This window comes from Nycticebus coucang, chromosome 6 (assembly GCF_027406575.1).
Source record: "Nycticebus coucang isolate mNycCou1 chromosome 6, mNycCou1.pri, whole genome shotgun sequence".
In the NCBI taxonomy this organism is placed as follows: domain Eukaryota; kingdom Metazoa; phylum Chordata; class Mammalia; order Primates; family Lorisidae; genus Nycticebus; species Nycticebus coucang.
In genome coordinates, this window is record NC_069785.1 from 65,726,603 (window position 1) to 65,743,830 (window position 17,228).

Consider the following 17,228-nt stretch of genomic DNA (forward strand, 5'->3'; position numbering starts at 1 on the left):
GCATTGGTGCATAGCTTCCCAAGGGGAGTACTTCGAAGGTGACCATAGTGATATTGAGCAATGAATTATCTACACTTTTTCTAGGAGGAGTTCACCAACTTAATTGTCCAACCTCATAAACATGCAGTATAGGAGCCGAGAGCAGTCCCTAGTAAAAGAGGCCAGGAGAACTTAGGTTTATCAGTAGTTTGATAGTTCAAATACCTAAAATTGTCCAGACACGGTGGCTCAAGCATGTTATCCCAGCACTTTGGAAGGCCAAGTCCGGAGGATCACTTGAGCCCAGGAGTTTGAGACCAGCCTGGGCAACATAGTGAGACCCCATCTCTATAAAAAATATCAGCTGTGCATGATATTCTGGCACACCGTTATAGTTCCAGTTACTTGGGAGGCTTGAAGAGGGAGGATCACTCGAGCCCAGGAGCTCAGGGTTGCAGTGAGTTAGGATAATGTCACTAATGCTCCACCCTGGGCAACAGAGACCCTATTTCAAAAATAAGTAAATAACAACATGGTAAAAACTCCTATTATACTTAATAAAAGTCAGAGAGTCGACTCAGCACCTGTAGCTCAAGTGGCTAGGGCACTAGCCACATACACTGGAGCTGTAGGGTTCGAATCCAGCCCAGGCCCAACAATGACAACTACAACCAAAAAATAGCCAGATGTTGTGGTGGGTGCCTTTAGTCCCAGCTACTTGGGAGGCCGAGGCAAGAGAATCGCTTAAGCCCAAAAGTTTGAGGTTGCTGTGAGCTGTGACGCCACGGCACTCTACTCAGAGTAGAGTGAGACTCTGAGTTTGAGACTCTGTCTCAAAAAAAAAAAAAGCCAGAGAGTCAAGTAACTACAATACTAGTATTCTCTTTGGACAACACTTTGGTAAGAAAAGCAAGGTAGGGCGGCGCCTGTGGCTCAAGGGGTAGGGCGCCGGTCCCATATGCCAGAGGTGGTGGGTTCAAACCCAGCCCCAGCCAAAAAACCAAAAAAAAAAAAGAAAAGAAAAGCAAGGAAAGTGCCCTCAGTAGTCACAGAACATAACTATCTTTGGAGGACATATTTAACTGGGAAATTTTCCTTATTAACACTATGCAACCTAAAAAAGAAATAATTCCTACAAAGAAATCTGCCCCCAAATCACCGGATTTTGCAAGGGAACTGGTTTTATACAACCAGGAGAGGGACTGAGGGCTTTGCCTCCAGATTGCAGGAAACAGCCACAGAGCAGAGAGGCTCGTGACCCCGAGGGGCCCACACCCTGTAGCAGTAGGTGGGTTACAACACCAACACGGGGTGCTTACTCCTCCGAGCTGCCTTCAGCAGCCCAGGTTATCTGTGCTGAAGGAAGGAGTGGTGGGATGGGGGCCTTTCATTCATATCAAGAGCAATAAAAAGCACAAAAAAAGCATCTCTAGTTGACTTTGTCTCAGACCTTCAACACTTGACACCTAAGTTCTGGTCTTTAATTTTTAACAAATGGGTTGGCTTTAACACTGTCAGCAAATTGAGAACAGAGCGAAATATGACTTAATAAAACTAAAATTAGACAATCTTCCAGGCTTATGTGTAAATCACCCTGCAGAGAAGATGCTGGTGAGGGGACGAGACAGGAGACTGGTCAGGGGAATTCTTTCGACAGGATTATAATGAGCGTGAAAAGGCGTCAGATGTCAATCATCCCTGTCCTTAAGGGGCCTGTGTGTATAAGGGGCTGAGAACCACACCAGAGATGCAGATGTGGTTCTGGAGACAGAAAGTCACCCCAGGGAATGGGGAAGACTTCTGGGAGGATTTGATTAGAGTTGGGTCTGGAAAGAATCTTCCAGGTAGAGGAGAGAGAGAGGCCTCCCAGATACAGGGTCTGTGTGTACACTAGTTAGTACAACGTTAGGGAAAGCCTGCGGTTTGGGAGGCTGAGGCCCAGAGGGCGGGGATGGGGGCCCCCCGGGAAGATGATTGAAGGATGAGCAAGGCCCTCCCCAGGTGGGTCCAGCCTTCTGCCCGGCCCCTTTTCCCACTGTCGTCCCTGAACACGGTGTGCTCTGTGCCGGGGCCTTGTGGTTAGGAGCAGGATGACACCTGCAGTGGGGTTTTCTGCCCCCACGGAACACATAACTCAGGCTGTGCTCAGGAAACGTATGGCACATTGAAGGTGCTAGGACTTTACTTCTAAGCACCTTTGACACTGAGCCTGGCTGTTTGGTCCCCTGATCCAGGTCTAGGGATTCCTCTGGTTACTCATTTGGATATTTTAGAAGAATTGATGATTCTCTTCCAATAGCTTTTATTTATAAATAGAAACTTTAAGAAACACAAGGTCAAATAACCACAACACATGTATTCTAGTCTCTGAAAGTTAATTAGCCATCTTAGCTGTGTAATATTTCTCCCTCTTTCTCTCTCTCAGCACCCCCTCCCCCTAACCCCAGCCCCTGCTAAGGTTTTATACAACTGCCCAGGACACTAGGGTCAAGCAGGTTCTAGTCATGCTGTCCACAGATTTGCCCTCCACCCAGCCACCCAGCGCTCTCATCTGAGTGCCCCTCAGCTGGCCCTGGGCTCTGCGGCGGTGACATGCAGTTGCTCAGCGCAAGCCCACTAAAGACATGATTATAGAAACTTCTTGGCTTCCTTTTGTTCCTCAGGTTTCCCTTACCCTGACATGTTGGAAAATCAGACTAGATAATGTGAGTATTTGGCTTTGATAGGCTCTTGCTCTGTCACCCATCACCATCTGGACCCTGCGTTGGTGTCACTGGCTAGGCACAGGTCAAACCGAAAGGAACCAGGAATTGGGCCAGAGCCCTAAGCTGTGGCCCCTGCAGTGTTTCCCGTTCCCACTCAGAGCATCGGACTTCCTATGAAACCTCCGCTGGTTCCTGCATGTGTCCCTCTCCCAGGATCCCAGCTGGAGGACAATGAGTCTTGTTCCCTCCTGAGGCTCAAATCTCCCTCCTGTGCCACTGGGAAGAGGCACTTTTTAAGAGTTGAAAAAAGTGCCTGGCATGACTTTCACCTTTCCATCGAGTAGTAGACGTTTTAACCAACACCAACAAGAAATGTAACATAGAAGAGAGGAAAAACGTGTGGGAAGGAGGGAGACCAAGAAGGAAGAGGGACTCTGAAGACAGTTGCAACTTCAGAGGCCTCCAGACCCTTGTTAAGGGATTGTTTACTTCTCCTAAGAGAGCAGTTTTCTCTCATGCCAATTCTCTTAGCCTTACCCAATCGTATGTTATAAAAAAGAATATATACTTAAATTCTAAAGGAAGATGGCCATAAAAGAACCCAGGATACACATGTGATACGAAACTCTAGAATCCTATGGTATGAGTGGGGGAAAAAAATCAGTTCTGGGCCTAAGAAAGTCATTGTATACCCCCGGGCAGTGTTTCTCAGGAAACTCTGCCTCTCCTCCCCTGGAGATGTTTTTGGCTGTCACTGCTGGGAAGGCAGTGGGCAGCTAGTGGGTAGAGAGACCCAGGACACTGCCCATGCTACAGTGCATAGGACAGCCCCACAGTAAGAATTATCCTGCTCAAAATGTCAATAGTGCCAAGGATGAGAAATTCTGCCCTGGGCTGTCTTATAGCCTAGATCATAGAAACCAAGACCTGTACTCCTTTCCTAAGCAGAGTCTAGGAAAATAGTGGGATCAAGTTAAATGGTTCCCAACTGTCCCTCGGGCCCTGTCCCAGTCTACGCACTTTCTCTCCCAGAGGATTTCCTTAACGTTACTTTCCTAGTAGCAGAAATTTTCTGACTTCATAGTTCTTATTAACTTACAGAGACAATCCCGAATAAACCAAACCATTAATTAAAACGTGCCTCAGTGGAAAAGTCTACAAATAAGTTAGCCAAAATCATTCAAGGGTTAGCCTGACAAATTGTCTCCCACCATAAACCAGAAACAGCATCTTACAGTCTGAGGCCTGATCTCTATTGGGTGTGAGGTGCAGAAGAGGTCTGGGGCTCCCTCCTCCTTGCTCAGTGGGAACAACCTTGTTGACTATGTCTTATTTGGGGAAGTAAAAAGGGGAGAATTCTGGCCAAGTTTCTATAATCAGCCTCCAAATGAACAGGTTTGCCTTGAATTGCCAGAGACTCACTCCAAGGAGAAAGCTGGGCCCAGCCTGGGCGAGGCAGCCCCTCTGGGGAAGCTTTGCAGGAGGGGCAGTGGCAAAGCTGCATTTGGGCCTTGACCTTGACTTCCTCTCTAGGAGCTGGTCTATCAGCTGCTGCCTAGAGGCCCTTCTGGCTCCCGCAGCCAGACTAGAGGAATCTATCGAAGCGCTCTGCTACACACCCGGCTGCACTCCCCACTCCACAAGCACCTGCTTAGACCTGAGCTGGTCTAAGAAGATGGCTAATTATTCCCAGTGCCACAGTGCATTGTTACAAGTGGGGGTTACTTTTGATGTCAGACTCAAGATGCTGCACGGTTTCTTCTGATCCTCTGTAACTGCCCTCAAACTCTGTTCCTGCAATGTAAAGTCGGGATTGGCAGTTGTTAGTGTCACTTAGAAGCAAAACATGTTAGCACTGAAAGGAGGTCAGGTCACCGAGTCCAACCTGGCATTTTGATGGCTGAGGAAACCAAAGCTGAAGAAGGGACATGATTTGTCCTCATCCTACAGCCAGCAGAAAACAAAGCAAGGCATTGAACTCGTACGCCCCCTGACTACAGGAAGAATATCTGTTACCCTGTTCCCTGGGATGAGCACAGACTAGCCAGGGAGCGGAGCAGAGAACGAAGTTTTTGAATCACAAGCAAAATTCTACCTAATCTATGTAGGTGGACCAAGCCCCTTATCTCCTGGCAGAGTTTTTATGGTTTTTATTTTATTTAAGAGTTGAAGTAGTTCCACTTAGCCCTTCAATACCATATTGTCCATTTAGAAGAATGAGAAAAGAGAATGTTGGGTCCAGAATAGCTACAAAGGGATAATTCTGTGCACTCAGGTCATTTTCTAGAAAAGAAACTGATATATAGGCTCTCCATTTTTAGGAAGGCTGATGTTCACCAATTCCATTTTCAGACTGAGTAACTAGGGAAAAGAGGGAAATCATCTCAACTACTAAGGTAGCTTTCTTCTCTGGATAGAAGAAAACAAAAGACAAATTTGGGTGCAGTTCTTTTTTTTTTTTTTTTTGCAGTTTTTGGCCAGGGCTGGGTTTGAACCCACCACCTCCAGCATATGGGGCCGGCACCCTAATCCTTTGAGCCACAGGCGCTGCCCTTGGGTGCAGTTCTTAATCAACAGAGCAGAACATCATTCTGATCATAAGTACATCTCAATTCAGAAGGGCACATTTCTAAAATTTTCTAGGAAGAACCTTGAAACACAATCTTCGTGTGTTCCATTAAGCTTAGCAGCTGATAGTTATAATCTCATATAATAAGAAAGGAATTTTTAAAAAGCACACCAGGTGGGATGAGGAGAGTGGATTCTCTGACAAGTGGGTTAAGGGTTGTTTTTATATATGAACATCTGGCCCAGTTTGTTACATAAGCCATGTTAGGGCATGAAATGGAGCTTCTACAGAACTGCCACACTTTGACCACCCAAGATTCCCAAGTTGGGAACCAATCAAGAACCTACAGTGAGAAAGTGAAGTCAGAGGTTGGAAGAAGGGTGCAGGAGGCCCCAAGAGTGCTCCCTCATCCTCTCCTCGACTGCCAGCTTCCAGCAGTCCCGAGGTAGGCACTGATGTAAGCAAGGACAGCTGTCAGTGTCCTTCTGGGGGCTTATGGTTACAGATTTAAAAGGAAGAACTGAGAACTCACAGCATTAGGAATAAACCAAGCTATGAAGCTTTGCTCAATTTGGAACAAATGTACCTGTGCTTATGCAGGCACCAGGGAGAGTCAACAGAAAGGAAGGGACGCCTCACCAGCCCCATCCCACTACAAGCTTCTGTGGCCATGGACATGGCCTATGCCCACTATTTTACATCTAACAAAAGAACATCCCTGAGCAGCTGTTGGTGGTGCAGGAATCACCTGGCCAGGCCTAACTCAGATGGGGTGGCTACAGCCCCAGATGCCAAGAAAGCCTCCAGTGAGAAGTTAGAAGTCTGATCTCATGAAAAGGGCCCTATTGTGGGTCTCAGGAGATGGGGGTTATTGTCCAGAGCAGGGAAGACCCCAAGATCCTTTACCCATCTGCGGGAGACTCCAGACATAATGAGGGCTCTGGTGCATGTGCCTGGAGGCCCCGGCTTGTGCTTTTCTGCAAAGATGCAGAGAAGGGGAGAGCAGTGAGGGTAGACCTGAATAAGTCCCACGCCTCGCCCAGGAGGCTCCCTGGTTCCAGTGACAGCCAGGGTTCTTAACCCACCTCCTGAGGGCATCCGTGCCTGAACTGGACTTCACACGAAAGAGCCCAACATCTTAGCACACCCCTCACAAACATTGCATCGCCTCACCTTGTTGGAAGGAGATATACACCAACCTCTCGTCAAACTTCTGCACGTGCCGGAAGTTGTCAATCATTTCTCTGGGGGAAGGGTCGTCCAGGCCTGTGCAGTACAGAGCTGTCTCCAGAGCCATCAGCTGAAGGGAAGAGCAAACCCCCCCGCAAGGGCAGAGTGATGCTCCTTGCCCGGCCTCCCTCTGGAAGCAGTCCCTGTGGTGCTGGGTGGGAGATTTTAAGACAGCAGTGGGTGACTGGGTGCCAGGCAGCACTGCGTCTGTCTGCCCAGCTCCCCAGGCTCTGCAGAAGGGCAGTGCTGCTAGCTCCTGATTACACCTGGAATCTGCCGGCATGAAGGGGAACCGAGGCTGAAGGAGGGCTCCTTAGCCTCTCCTGGAGACTGCCGTCCTCTCATGAAGGTGACTTGGAACCCAATTCTAAATCAGAGGGGCCCAGGATGTGTTCTGATGGTCGTGTCAGCAGGAATAAGAGCAGGGATGCAAGAGTTTTTGCAGGTCACCTGACTGTGGGTGCCATGACATTTTCAGGCACCCAGATGGATTATAAAACCCGTTTCCAAGGCAATCTCTTGGTTAGGATGTCGCCGCCTCCCCAGATACTGCGTCTCTTGATTCACCACATCATAGTAAAGAGAAAGAGCAACAATCAGGGCTGTCCTGGACTCCTGAAGCTGGGTTGGGGCCCTGGCCCCATCTCCTGGGGAGCCATTTTTCTTCTCACATATTTAGACTGTGGTGTAGAGGGATGAGTAGCAATTGGACCTCAGATGGCCTGACTGTGGGTCTTGGCTCTGTCATTAACCAGAGGGCGGTTCCATAAGCTTCTACCCCTCACTTCCACTCCCTATGAAATAAGAAGCTTAGAGATGATTGCTAAGGATTTTGTTCCCCAGTGTGCACTAGGCTGTGGGCTTCTTGAGGCCAGGGACCCTCATATCCTCGTTGCTGCAATCCCAGCTTCCCAGTGATTTAACCTGATTCTACCTTCATTCAGTCCTGTAAAGGAACCAGGTTTTTTCCTGCCTGGTGAATACTATTTAGCCACTGAAGGGCATATTAGCAAATGCAGCTTTCCAGCTCTTTTTAAAAGACCTGCGAGGTGTGTGTTCATTTTCTAGCTTGACTAGCTAGCTCTTCTTTTGAAGCTCAGCCTGAAATTTCTGCAGTGCTTTCAGGAACCTGTGATAACAGGAAAGGTTTTGAATAGCTGCCAGTGAAACTCTAAGTGAGGATGTCAGGCCATTGACCATGATATGGGTTATGGTAGGGACTGAGGTGCCACGTGGACTCTGGCTGAGTCAGGGACAACAGTTACCTGCTCCTGAGAAATTTGCACAGGGTTTCGGAAAACTGTCCAGGTCACGGTGGGGTAGCAGGGAGGTGTGGTCAGGGACCCCTTATAGCGGTAGTACTCAGCAGGCCTCTCGGGGAGCAGTTCTTCGATGTTGAAGCCTGGGACGGACACTTCTTGGCCTGGGGAGACATATTGGGAGTGGGCGTAGTGTTAGCCTCCCTCCCTAGGGCAGAGCTCCTCTTTTTTTTTTTTTTTTTTTGAGACAGAGCCTCAAGCTGTCACCCTGGGTAGAGTGCTGTGGCATCACAGCTCACAGCAACCTCCAACTCCTGGGCTCAAGCGATTCTCCTGCCTCCACCTCCCAAGTACCCGAGACTACAGGCACCTGCCACAACGCCCGGCTATTTTTTTGGTTGCAGCCATCATTGTTGTTTGGTGGGCCTGGGCTGGATTTGAATCCGCCAGCTCAGGTGTATGTGGCTGGCGCCTTAGCTGCATGAGCCACAGGTGCCGAGCCGTCAGAACTCCTCTTGAGCACAGTGAGTGAGCCTAGAAATTTGGACTAACCCCTTTCAGGGCCATTCTACCCAACCCAGTGCCTTTAACCTGCTGAATACAAATAGCACCCACCCCTTGCTTTTCTCATTTTTCTTCTTCTTCCTTTTTTTTTTTTTTTGAGGGAAAAATCTCACTTTGTCACCCTTGATAGAGGGCCATGGCATCATAGCTCACAGCTCTGACTCTTGAACTCAAGAGGTGCTCTTGCCTCAGCCTCCCAAGTAGCTGGGACTATGGGCGCCCACTACAACACCTGGCTTTTTTTTTAGAGATGAGGTCTCGCTCTGCTCAGGTTGGTCTCGAACTTATGAGCTCAAGCAGTTCACCCACCTGGGCCTCTCAGAGTGCCAAGATTACAGGCGTGAGCCACCACACCAACCGCATTTGTTCTTCTTAAAGTTACACAGGGTTGACCGCTTCCTTCCCCAGCTGACAATGAATAGGCATCCAAGGACCGCTCACCTTTGTACTTTACATGTTGAAGGTGACTGAAGATCTTGTCATAGGAGGGATGGAAGGAGCCCATCTGCAACAGAGACCGGAGAGGTTGAACTGGGACAGAAGAGGAAAATCGAGCTGGGATTGACACTATGGGATGTCATGGCACTCTACTGAGGGGAACATAGTGAAACTCTCTCTTTTTTTTTGCAGTTTTTGGCTGGGGCTGGGTTTGAACCTGCCACCTTCGGCATATGAAGCCAGTGCCCTATTCCGTTGAGCCACAGGCGCTGCCCGGGATTGACACTATGGAAAGGGCAAAGCTGGGAGTACACGGCCACACTGTTGAGGCCCTCCCTGAAGGCGCCACCTTACTAAGAACAGTTATGATGGATCACTGGGCTGTTAGGAGTTAGTGTAATGGTCCTGCCTTGCATCTCAGGATATTCTGTTTACAGCTTAAGGCATCGGGCTCACATGTCCTGGTACAGGGGATAATATGTGCTCCTGATGATCTAGGTGACAGTCTAAAGGCCACAATTAGCTATTTGTCTCAGGTAGAACTTAGGGGAGCTTTGAGTTCTAGAAGCCAAGTCACATAAGTTAACATGTAGAGAAATGAGGTACATGCTGCCTCTTTAGGAAAAAAAAATTCAAGCCGATCAAAAGACATTCCAGTTTCCTGGGATTTAAGAAAGAATTCATTTAGGGCCAATATATGGGCTGGAGCTTGAGTGTGCCAGGAGTTGTGTCAGGGGTTCAGGCATCTGATGGGTGGCATGACCCCCATAAGACAGGAGGAGCTATGCAGGGAGACGTCCCAGCTCTGAGGACAAGACTGGAGACAGGAGCAGCTCATTCCCAAGACATGTGTCAAATCCCAGTCTCGCCCCCGCTTCAGATTTCACGGGAAAACCTTTCAAACATCTCTTACCTCAATGAGAACTGCGAGCACGGCAAGGCCTTCCGACTGGTCGCTGGCAGCGCTGGCATTGGGGTACAGGTCTGAGTTGTAATGGACAATGTGCAGCTGGTGCAGGAGAGAAGATGCCTATCAGGGGATGAGCGCCTCCTGGAACCTTTTGCCTCTGCAGGAGACTTGAGTCCAGCTGGGAGGACAGGTCCCATCCCCTCCATGCCCGGGAGGTAGAGAAGGTCTCTCAGACACTCTCCTCCTTTGTCCTAGTCCCCTCTAAACTGCAAACTCCACCAAGGCAGACTGGTCTAACCTGTTCAAGCAATGCCTCCCCAGTGTCTGATAAGGTTCTTGGGAAGGTACCAGGTGCGGATGAATGGATGAACGAAGGAATTCTTACACTAGCCACGAAAAAGCTTGGGTACCTTGGAGCACTTCTCCATTCTGATTTTTCCTACTTATTCTGGAGCCTAGGGCAAAATGGCTTCATGTGACTTGTCCAGCCCCAGCTCTGGCCCCTCTGCATTTGATCTGGCAGCAGTGGGGGTGGGGCACGAAACCTCTAGTTGTGCCGTGATTGTAATTGTATTCAGCACAGGATGTGGATTTATGCCTCAGCTGGAGAAATACCACAGCAAAATCCTTTACAAAGGATTTATCAGCCATATTTTAAGAGGCTACAAAACAAGGATGTTACTTCATGAATATAGACTTTCCTCTTTATAAAATAAAATTCTAAACTCAGTTTTTTCAAAGAGGAAATTACTTGTCATTATTAAGGTAAGGAAAAGAAGTTTCTGAGAAACCCTGGGTTTACAAGTCTACGTACGTATCAAGACCATTGTTTTGACAAATTCTGACAATGTATAACCTAATTTTTAATCCCAAAGGTGTCACCTGGCCTTCAAAAAGCCTTATTCATAGATCTATCTATATGACACATGCATTTTTGTTGATACTTTGCTCTTGAGACTATGGTTTATTGAAATTTTCTATTTTCCTTTTTTCTTATTCATTTTTCCCCATCTCATGTGTTCATAAATAGAATTCAAGCATATTTCATTGTATACAGCTTAATGTCCCCATTTTTAACTTTTCAAATGGCTTTTCTAATTTTTAAAAATTATATCAAGTCATTCCTTCTTGTAGGTGATCCTCTATTAAGGACTTCTTCAGGGCACCTGCTTCACTATCTTCGCCCCAAAGGACTTACTCTGCCCCATTGCCCACACTATCTAGCCCTGGCAGTGCTCTAAGAAAAAGATCTGAACTCTGTGTAGCTAAAACCCTCAGGTCCTAGGTCCTTATTCCTTTTTACTGCTGACCTTTGAGCTTGTGGCCTCAGATTAAATCAAGAGAAATGAAGACCAAACCAGGGAATTCTTGGATCAGGGATTCCTTAGCTGAGGGGGTTAAGATACAGTCTTCTTATCGACCCCATTCAGAAGAACTGCTACACTTTTAAGGACTCTTCGTAAAGAATCTCCACTTCAGGGTCACCCTGATAGTATTGGCATTTATGGTCCATTTTAACCAGACCCTTGGTCTGATGATGTGGCTTAACAGCAAATACCATCACTAGAAATATTTTTGATGTTAATTTTTTTTTTTTCCTAGACAGGGTCTCACTCTGTTGTCCTGGGCAGAATGCCGTGGCATCATAGCTCACAGCAACCTCAAGCTCCTGGGTTTGAGCAATCCTCTTGCCTCAGCCAACTGAGTACCTGGGACTACAGGTGCCGGACACCACACCTGGCTAGTTTTTCTATTTTTAGTAGAGACAGGGTCTTGCTGTTGCTCAGGCTGCTCTCTGAACTCCTGAGCTCAGGTGATGCACCTGCCTCTGCCTCCCAGAGTGCTAGGATTACAGACGTGAGCCACCGCACCCAGCCTAGAAGTATTTTTTAAATGCATAAACCCTCTCAACCTATAACCTACCTCCTTCTTTGTTCCCCATGGGGGAAGAAGCCTCCGCATTACAATTAGCCTGGAAGAAACTGCAGTTCATGAGCTTCAGGGAAGGGCCTGCTCTGAAACAGGTGAGCCTCTGGCAGTGCCATCTTATTTGGCCAGAGTCCCATTGCCTGAACATTTATAACTAGACCTTTGTTAGCCCGAGACATCAAGCAGTTCAGCAGTTATGAACAGAGGAGATGGGTCACGTCCTTGGTTAGTTTGGCTCCCCCGGCTGATCAGTCAGCAGTGTTTACATCCTTGTACTTCTCTGCAAACACTCAGAGCCACACCCCCAGTTCAGAGCTGTGGGAGCTCAGAAATGGAGCACCCCTACCCCCTCCCCACCTCATCCCATCCTCGGCTTGTACATGAACAACACTCCGTCCTGCCGCTCACCCTCTCTTGGCATTTTGGTTTGGCCCCTCAGGGCAACACAATGCAATGCTGGGCTGTCCTCAGCAAGTCTCTGATTGCCGTGATGCCCTGCACATTATGACGCCAGTCATCCTTTGACTTGTGGCCAGGTAGAAGAGTGGTGGCCCTGGACCCATTTCCCATGTTCTAAAACAAACCCATCCTGAGGGAAAGGAAAGGTGGGATGGGAAAGACATATGCAGACAGAATGACATTTGAAGAAAGACTAGAGAGCTGGGGGGAGCGATGACCCCAGTAGGAGTGAGCAGTGATGAGGTCTTTATCTGTGCAGATAGGAGAACCACGTCTAGAAAGGGGGCATCTCACTTGCCACCCTGGGAGCAAGTAAAAGAGATAGCGGGGTTGCTCAGTAAAAGAGAGAGAGACAAACTCAGAATATTCAGGAGAAGAAAGGGACCGGGATATTGCGTCGAGCTGCAGCCTCTGTGCCTGGGACAGGGCCAGAGGCAGGGTGGAGCTAGGAGGCAGCCCACCCTGGCTCTGATCTTATCTGCTCACCTTCCAGGTGGAGGGGGGACAGGCAAGCACAGCCGGGCAGCCCAGACAGCCTCTGATAGACTGGCCGCCTCACTCACCTCTGCGGCGAAGTGCCTCCCACCGACGGTGTGTTCAGAGCCCTGGGGGTTGCTTGGGTTCCCCCAGTGCAGGTGGAGCTGCGTGGCACTGTAGCGGGACGGGAGGCCCTGGATGTGCATGCCCGGGACCAGGTTCAGTTTCACTGCGGAGAGTTGGGGGCAGCCTTCAGAGCCCTGGCCAGGGGGCGCAGCCACAGAGCAGGGAAGCAGGCCGCCCCTGCCAGGGCCCACCTGGCGGACAAGTGGATGCAGCAAGGTGCAGCACAGACAGAGAGGCTGACTGAAGGTCAAAACTTGGGCTCTTTCCCCGGAAATGTCTGTCCCCAGCTATTCCAGCGGCACCAGCACCATCTTGATTCCCCTTGGAAAATGATGCCAGGAACACTGACGCTGGACCAATGGATGGATCTCTAGTTCCATTTCCATGATAGAACTTCTAGTGAGTCACTTTCCAAACTTTATATAGCAAGGACAACTTTTTGTTGTTATATAACAACAAAAACAATATTAATTTCTATTTATAAAGTTTTTACTCTGTGCCAGACCCCAACTCCAACATAATCTCAAGTCTTCATAGTACCTATCAACTCCATTTTCCACATGGAAACTCAAGGAGGTTAAAGTTCTTACACAGATTCTTATGGCTCATAAATAGTCAAATCCAGGTCTGCCTGACTCCAAAGCCTGGGTATCTCTGCCTCCACTTATATCCCTGGGTATCCCTGCCTCCACTGAACTAGTCCCTTGAGTAGTTCATGATGGCCTGCAATTCACTCCAGTAGCACAGCTGGACCACAGGGCTCAGGCCTGTCTCCTCCCCCCATCTGAAAGATGTGCTGCTTCAGAGACAAGCTGCCCAGGCAGGACCACCCCCAGGGCCTTCAGCATCCTAGGGAGAGTGGTTCAGGCCTCTCTCAACCCTCAAAGGCCCCTGGTGCCACAGTGCCCTGCAAGATGGCAAGGGCAAGTGGAGAGCCAAGGGAAGCTCAGACACACCCCTCAGACCTCTGAGGTCTCTCCCTCACCTGAATGGCCATTATTGGTCAGGAGAAACTCCTGGTTGGCAGACACATTGTAGCCTTGGAACTCGAGGGGTGCGAGGCTAGCATCGTATTGGAAGATGTCACTGTGCAGGTCTATCGGGGACTGCAGCAGGCCCCCACACGATGGGTACTTACTGGACCAGCTCTCCTCTCCGTCAGGACCTGGAAGGAGAGATTCAAGGTCAAGATTTAGTCGGTTTTCCACAAAGGGTTTCCCCCTACCTTCTAATTCTGTGTTTAATGTAATTACTCCTTTTCTCCTCTTTTCTTCATCCTCAGGGATAAATCTTCAAGGCCGACAGAATCAGTACAGCAAACACCTCAAGACCACCTGCTCGTGAGTGATGTAGGGGAAGAAGGATCAGAGCAGCCGGTGCCCAAGGTGGGGCCCCCCAGGCTCCATTTTATTTTGTTCATCATTCTAGCTGACAACAGCACACCCCTTCTCCACGTGAAGACTTTGTTGGCTTTAAGCACTTAGAATCTGCTTATGGAGCACCTGTTAGGAGCCAGGAATTTCTCTGGGTCTCAGAGCTGCCAGGTTGAACACAGCAGAGCCCCTATGTGCCCCAGCAGGCTTTCTAGTAGTGAAGAATGTCATGAATCCTTCTGAGGTGCTCCATGTAGGAAAAAATTAGTGTCTGGCTGATCACAGCTCCACACAAGTCTTTGAGTCTAATGGGTTTACAAGTATGATCCTCCTGATGGGAAACTCCTGGGGACATTGTCTCTTGACACCTCCATCTGGAGTATGTATAGAACCCGGCCTAATAGGGATGCTTACAAAATATCAGGTAATCGGCTCAGTGCCTGTGGCTCAGCGGCTAGGGCACCAGCCACATACACCGGATCTGGCAGGTTGTAACCCAGCCCGGGCCTGGCCAAACAACAATGACAACTACAACCCCCAAATAGCCAGGCGTTGTGGTGGTGCCTGTAGTCCCAGCTACCTGGGAGGCTGAAGCAAGAGAATCGCTTGAGCCCAAGAGTTTGAGGTTGCTGTGAGCTGTGACTTCACAGCACTCTACGGAGGGTGACATCGTGAGACTCTGTCTAAAAAGAAAGAAAAAAAAAAAAGGAAAAGAAAACGTCAGGTAATTATAGGCCTGGAATCACAGAGCAAAGTATAAGGTATAAGCGAGGGTGGGGGGGGCGTATGACAATACTACTAACTAATTATTACAATATAATTGACACCCCTTCAGGGAGGGGGAACAGATGTTTTAAAAAAGAATCCTCCAGGGCTCAAGCTCCTTGCTAACTGCCAGATAGCAGTCCCTGCTCTGGAGATAAAAATAAACATCTAGTGTTCAGATAAACTCTCCTACTCCCACAGGGAAAAGTCTTTAAAGAATGTAAATCTATGTTTAAAAGATTATCTCCCACCGTAATTAAACAGATTTGCAGAAAAGCAAATTTTCAGAAAAGCAAATCATTGGCATGTTTCAGCTGGTTAGGGTAGAACCGTTTGGCTCTGCTGCTGTACTCGAGCTGAGGATCAGGTTGTGCCCCTGGGGTCCATTCATAAGGATTTTGACACAGGAAGAGTGTTAACCAGAGCAAAGGGGCAGGAGCACCTCCTCTTCTGGGACTCCTTCCTTAGACAACAGCGCTGTTTCCCTGGAGTGCAAGTGTTCACACTGGCCTCCCAGAATCCCAAGCCTCCTGTGCTCTAATGAGGGGACCTCCTCTGAGTGTGGGGAGAATCAGAAGTAATACTTGGTACCCACATTCACGTAAAATGCTATGAGGAGTTGGTTGCAGGCTTCGTTTCTCTGGGTCCGCACGCACGCAGCAAACCTTACTAATGTTTCGGGCTGTCAATCTTTAGATACGCCTTTTCAGAAATGTTAGAGCATGAAGGGATTTAGGAATCTCTAGTCCAAACTTTCACTGGACAGCAGCTTTCCCACTTGTGCATGCCAGAGTCTCCACTGAGCTGTTCTGTTTTTATTTTCAAGGCCTCAAAAAGCTGGACTCAGACATGGTGACTGGGGAAGCTGGGCCTGGAAGGCACCCCAGGGGCAAACTGGAGTACCAGGTGGGAGGCAGCAGAGCCAGAGTAGAGCCACTATGAGGCTTCACATAAACACTAAGGGTTAGGAAAAGGCGTCACACAGAGATGAGACTTCCCAAGTGAGGCTGCTGCCTTTTTGGAGCTCACAATCCTTCCTGGGCTGAGAGCTGGGCGTGCAGGAGGGGGCGAGGAAGGAGCTCCCGGCCAGGCATGAATGGGAAAACTCGGGAAGTCAAGAGATGCAGCAGTGAGATTTCTCCTTCCACACATGACCAAACAGACTGGGTTAGCAGGACTTTCTTTTCCCAGAGTGGAAGTTCAGAAAGGTTTCCTCAAGAGGGCACTTCATGAAACCTTTCTGAACTTCACACTCCGGAAGGCCAAGGCAAGTAGATTGCCTGAGCTCCCAAGTTTGAGACCAGCCAGAGTCAGAGTGAGACCCTCATATCTAAAAATAGCCAGGCTTTGTAGCAGGTGCCTATAGTCCCAGCTACCTGGGAGGCTAAGACAAGAGAATCTCTTCAGCCCAAGAGTTTGAGTTTGCTGTGCGCTGTGACGCCGTGGCACTCTATGGAAGATGACAAAGAGAGACTCTGTCTCCAAAAAAACCAACCAAACAAAAAAAGGGCACTTCAGTGATATCGGAGAAAGAGCTCTGGCTGGGCCTGGTGGCTCATGCCTATAACCCCAGCAGTCTGAGAGGCCAAGGTGGGCGGAATGCCTGAGCTCATGAGTTTGGAGACCAGCCTGAGTAAGAGTGAGACCCCCGTCCCTAAAAATAGCTGGGAGTTGTGGCAGATGCCTGTAGTCCCAGCTACTCAGGAGGCTGAGGCAAGAGAATCACTTGAGCACAAGAGTCTGAAGTTGCTGTGAGCTGTTACTCCACAGTGGTACTCTACCACGGGCAACAAAGTGAGACTCTGTCTCAAAAAAAACAAACAAATAAACAAAAAACAGTATCTCTGAAGCCCAAAGGCACCTTTCCAAAACATTTGGCTCAGTGCCCATAGCACAGTGGTTATGGAGCCAGCTACATGAACTGAGGGTAGCGGGTTCGAACCTGGCCTGGGCCAGCTAAACAACAATGACAGCTGCAACAAAAAAATAGTGGGCATTGTGGCAGGTGCCTGTAGTCCCAGCTACTTGGGAGGCTGAGGCAGGAGAATCGCTTAAGCCCAAGAGTTTGAGGTTGCTGTGAGCTGTGACAACGGTACTCTACCAAGGGTGACATAATGAGACTCTGTCTCAAAAAAAGAAAAAAAAAAAGAATGAAAGAGCTCCTTGAAGACAGGGGACCTCTCATTTTCACCTCCTGAACCCATGTTGTGAGTAGGGTCACCTGCATAATAGGCATTTAAAAAACATTTTCCCAAAGGATGTGAGACCCCAAAGAACAGAGATCTTGGGGAATTTCCGTCCTGACTCAGTGAACGACCGGAGCAGCTCATGTTCCCTGCTGGAGCCTCCAGTGCTCTTCATGAAAATGGGAGGGTTGGACACTATGTTCTGGAATATTCCTTCTGGCTCTTCAACTCTGGAATGTAGTAAGAATACTAGGACTAA

The 17,228-nt window shown here is 48.7% G+C and overlaps 1 protein-coding gene across 5 annotated transcripts in view; it reads right to left on the reverse strand.

Moving 5' to 3' along the window:
* CA12 (carbonic anhydrase 12) overlaps positions 1-17,228 on the reverse strand; it is a 56,775-nt gene that overhangs the window by 6,972 nt on the left and 32,575 nt on the right. For all 5 annotated transcript variants that reach the window (XM_053594936.1, XM_053594935.1, XM_053594934.1 and 2 more), the window contains exons 3-8: positions 13,631-13,810; positions 12,606-12,748; positions 9,658-9,753; positions 8,748-8,811; positions 7,749-7,906; positions 6,427-6,553 (exon numbers count right to left, since the gene is read on the reverse strand). In XM_053594936.1, the coding sequence (XP_053450911.1) occupies positions 6,427-6,553; positions 7,749-7,906; positions 8,748-8,811; positions 9,658-9,753; positions 12,606-12,748; positions 13,631-13,810 (768 nt within the window). The remainder of the gene's footprint in view (positions 1-6,426; positions 6,554-7,748; positions 7,907-8,747; positions 8,812-9,657; positions 9,754-12,605; positions 12,749-13,630; positions 13,811-17,228) is intronic.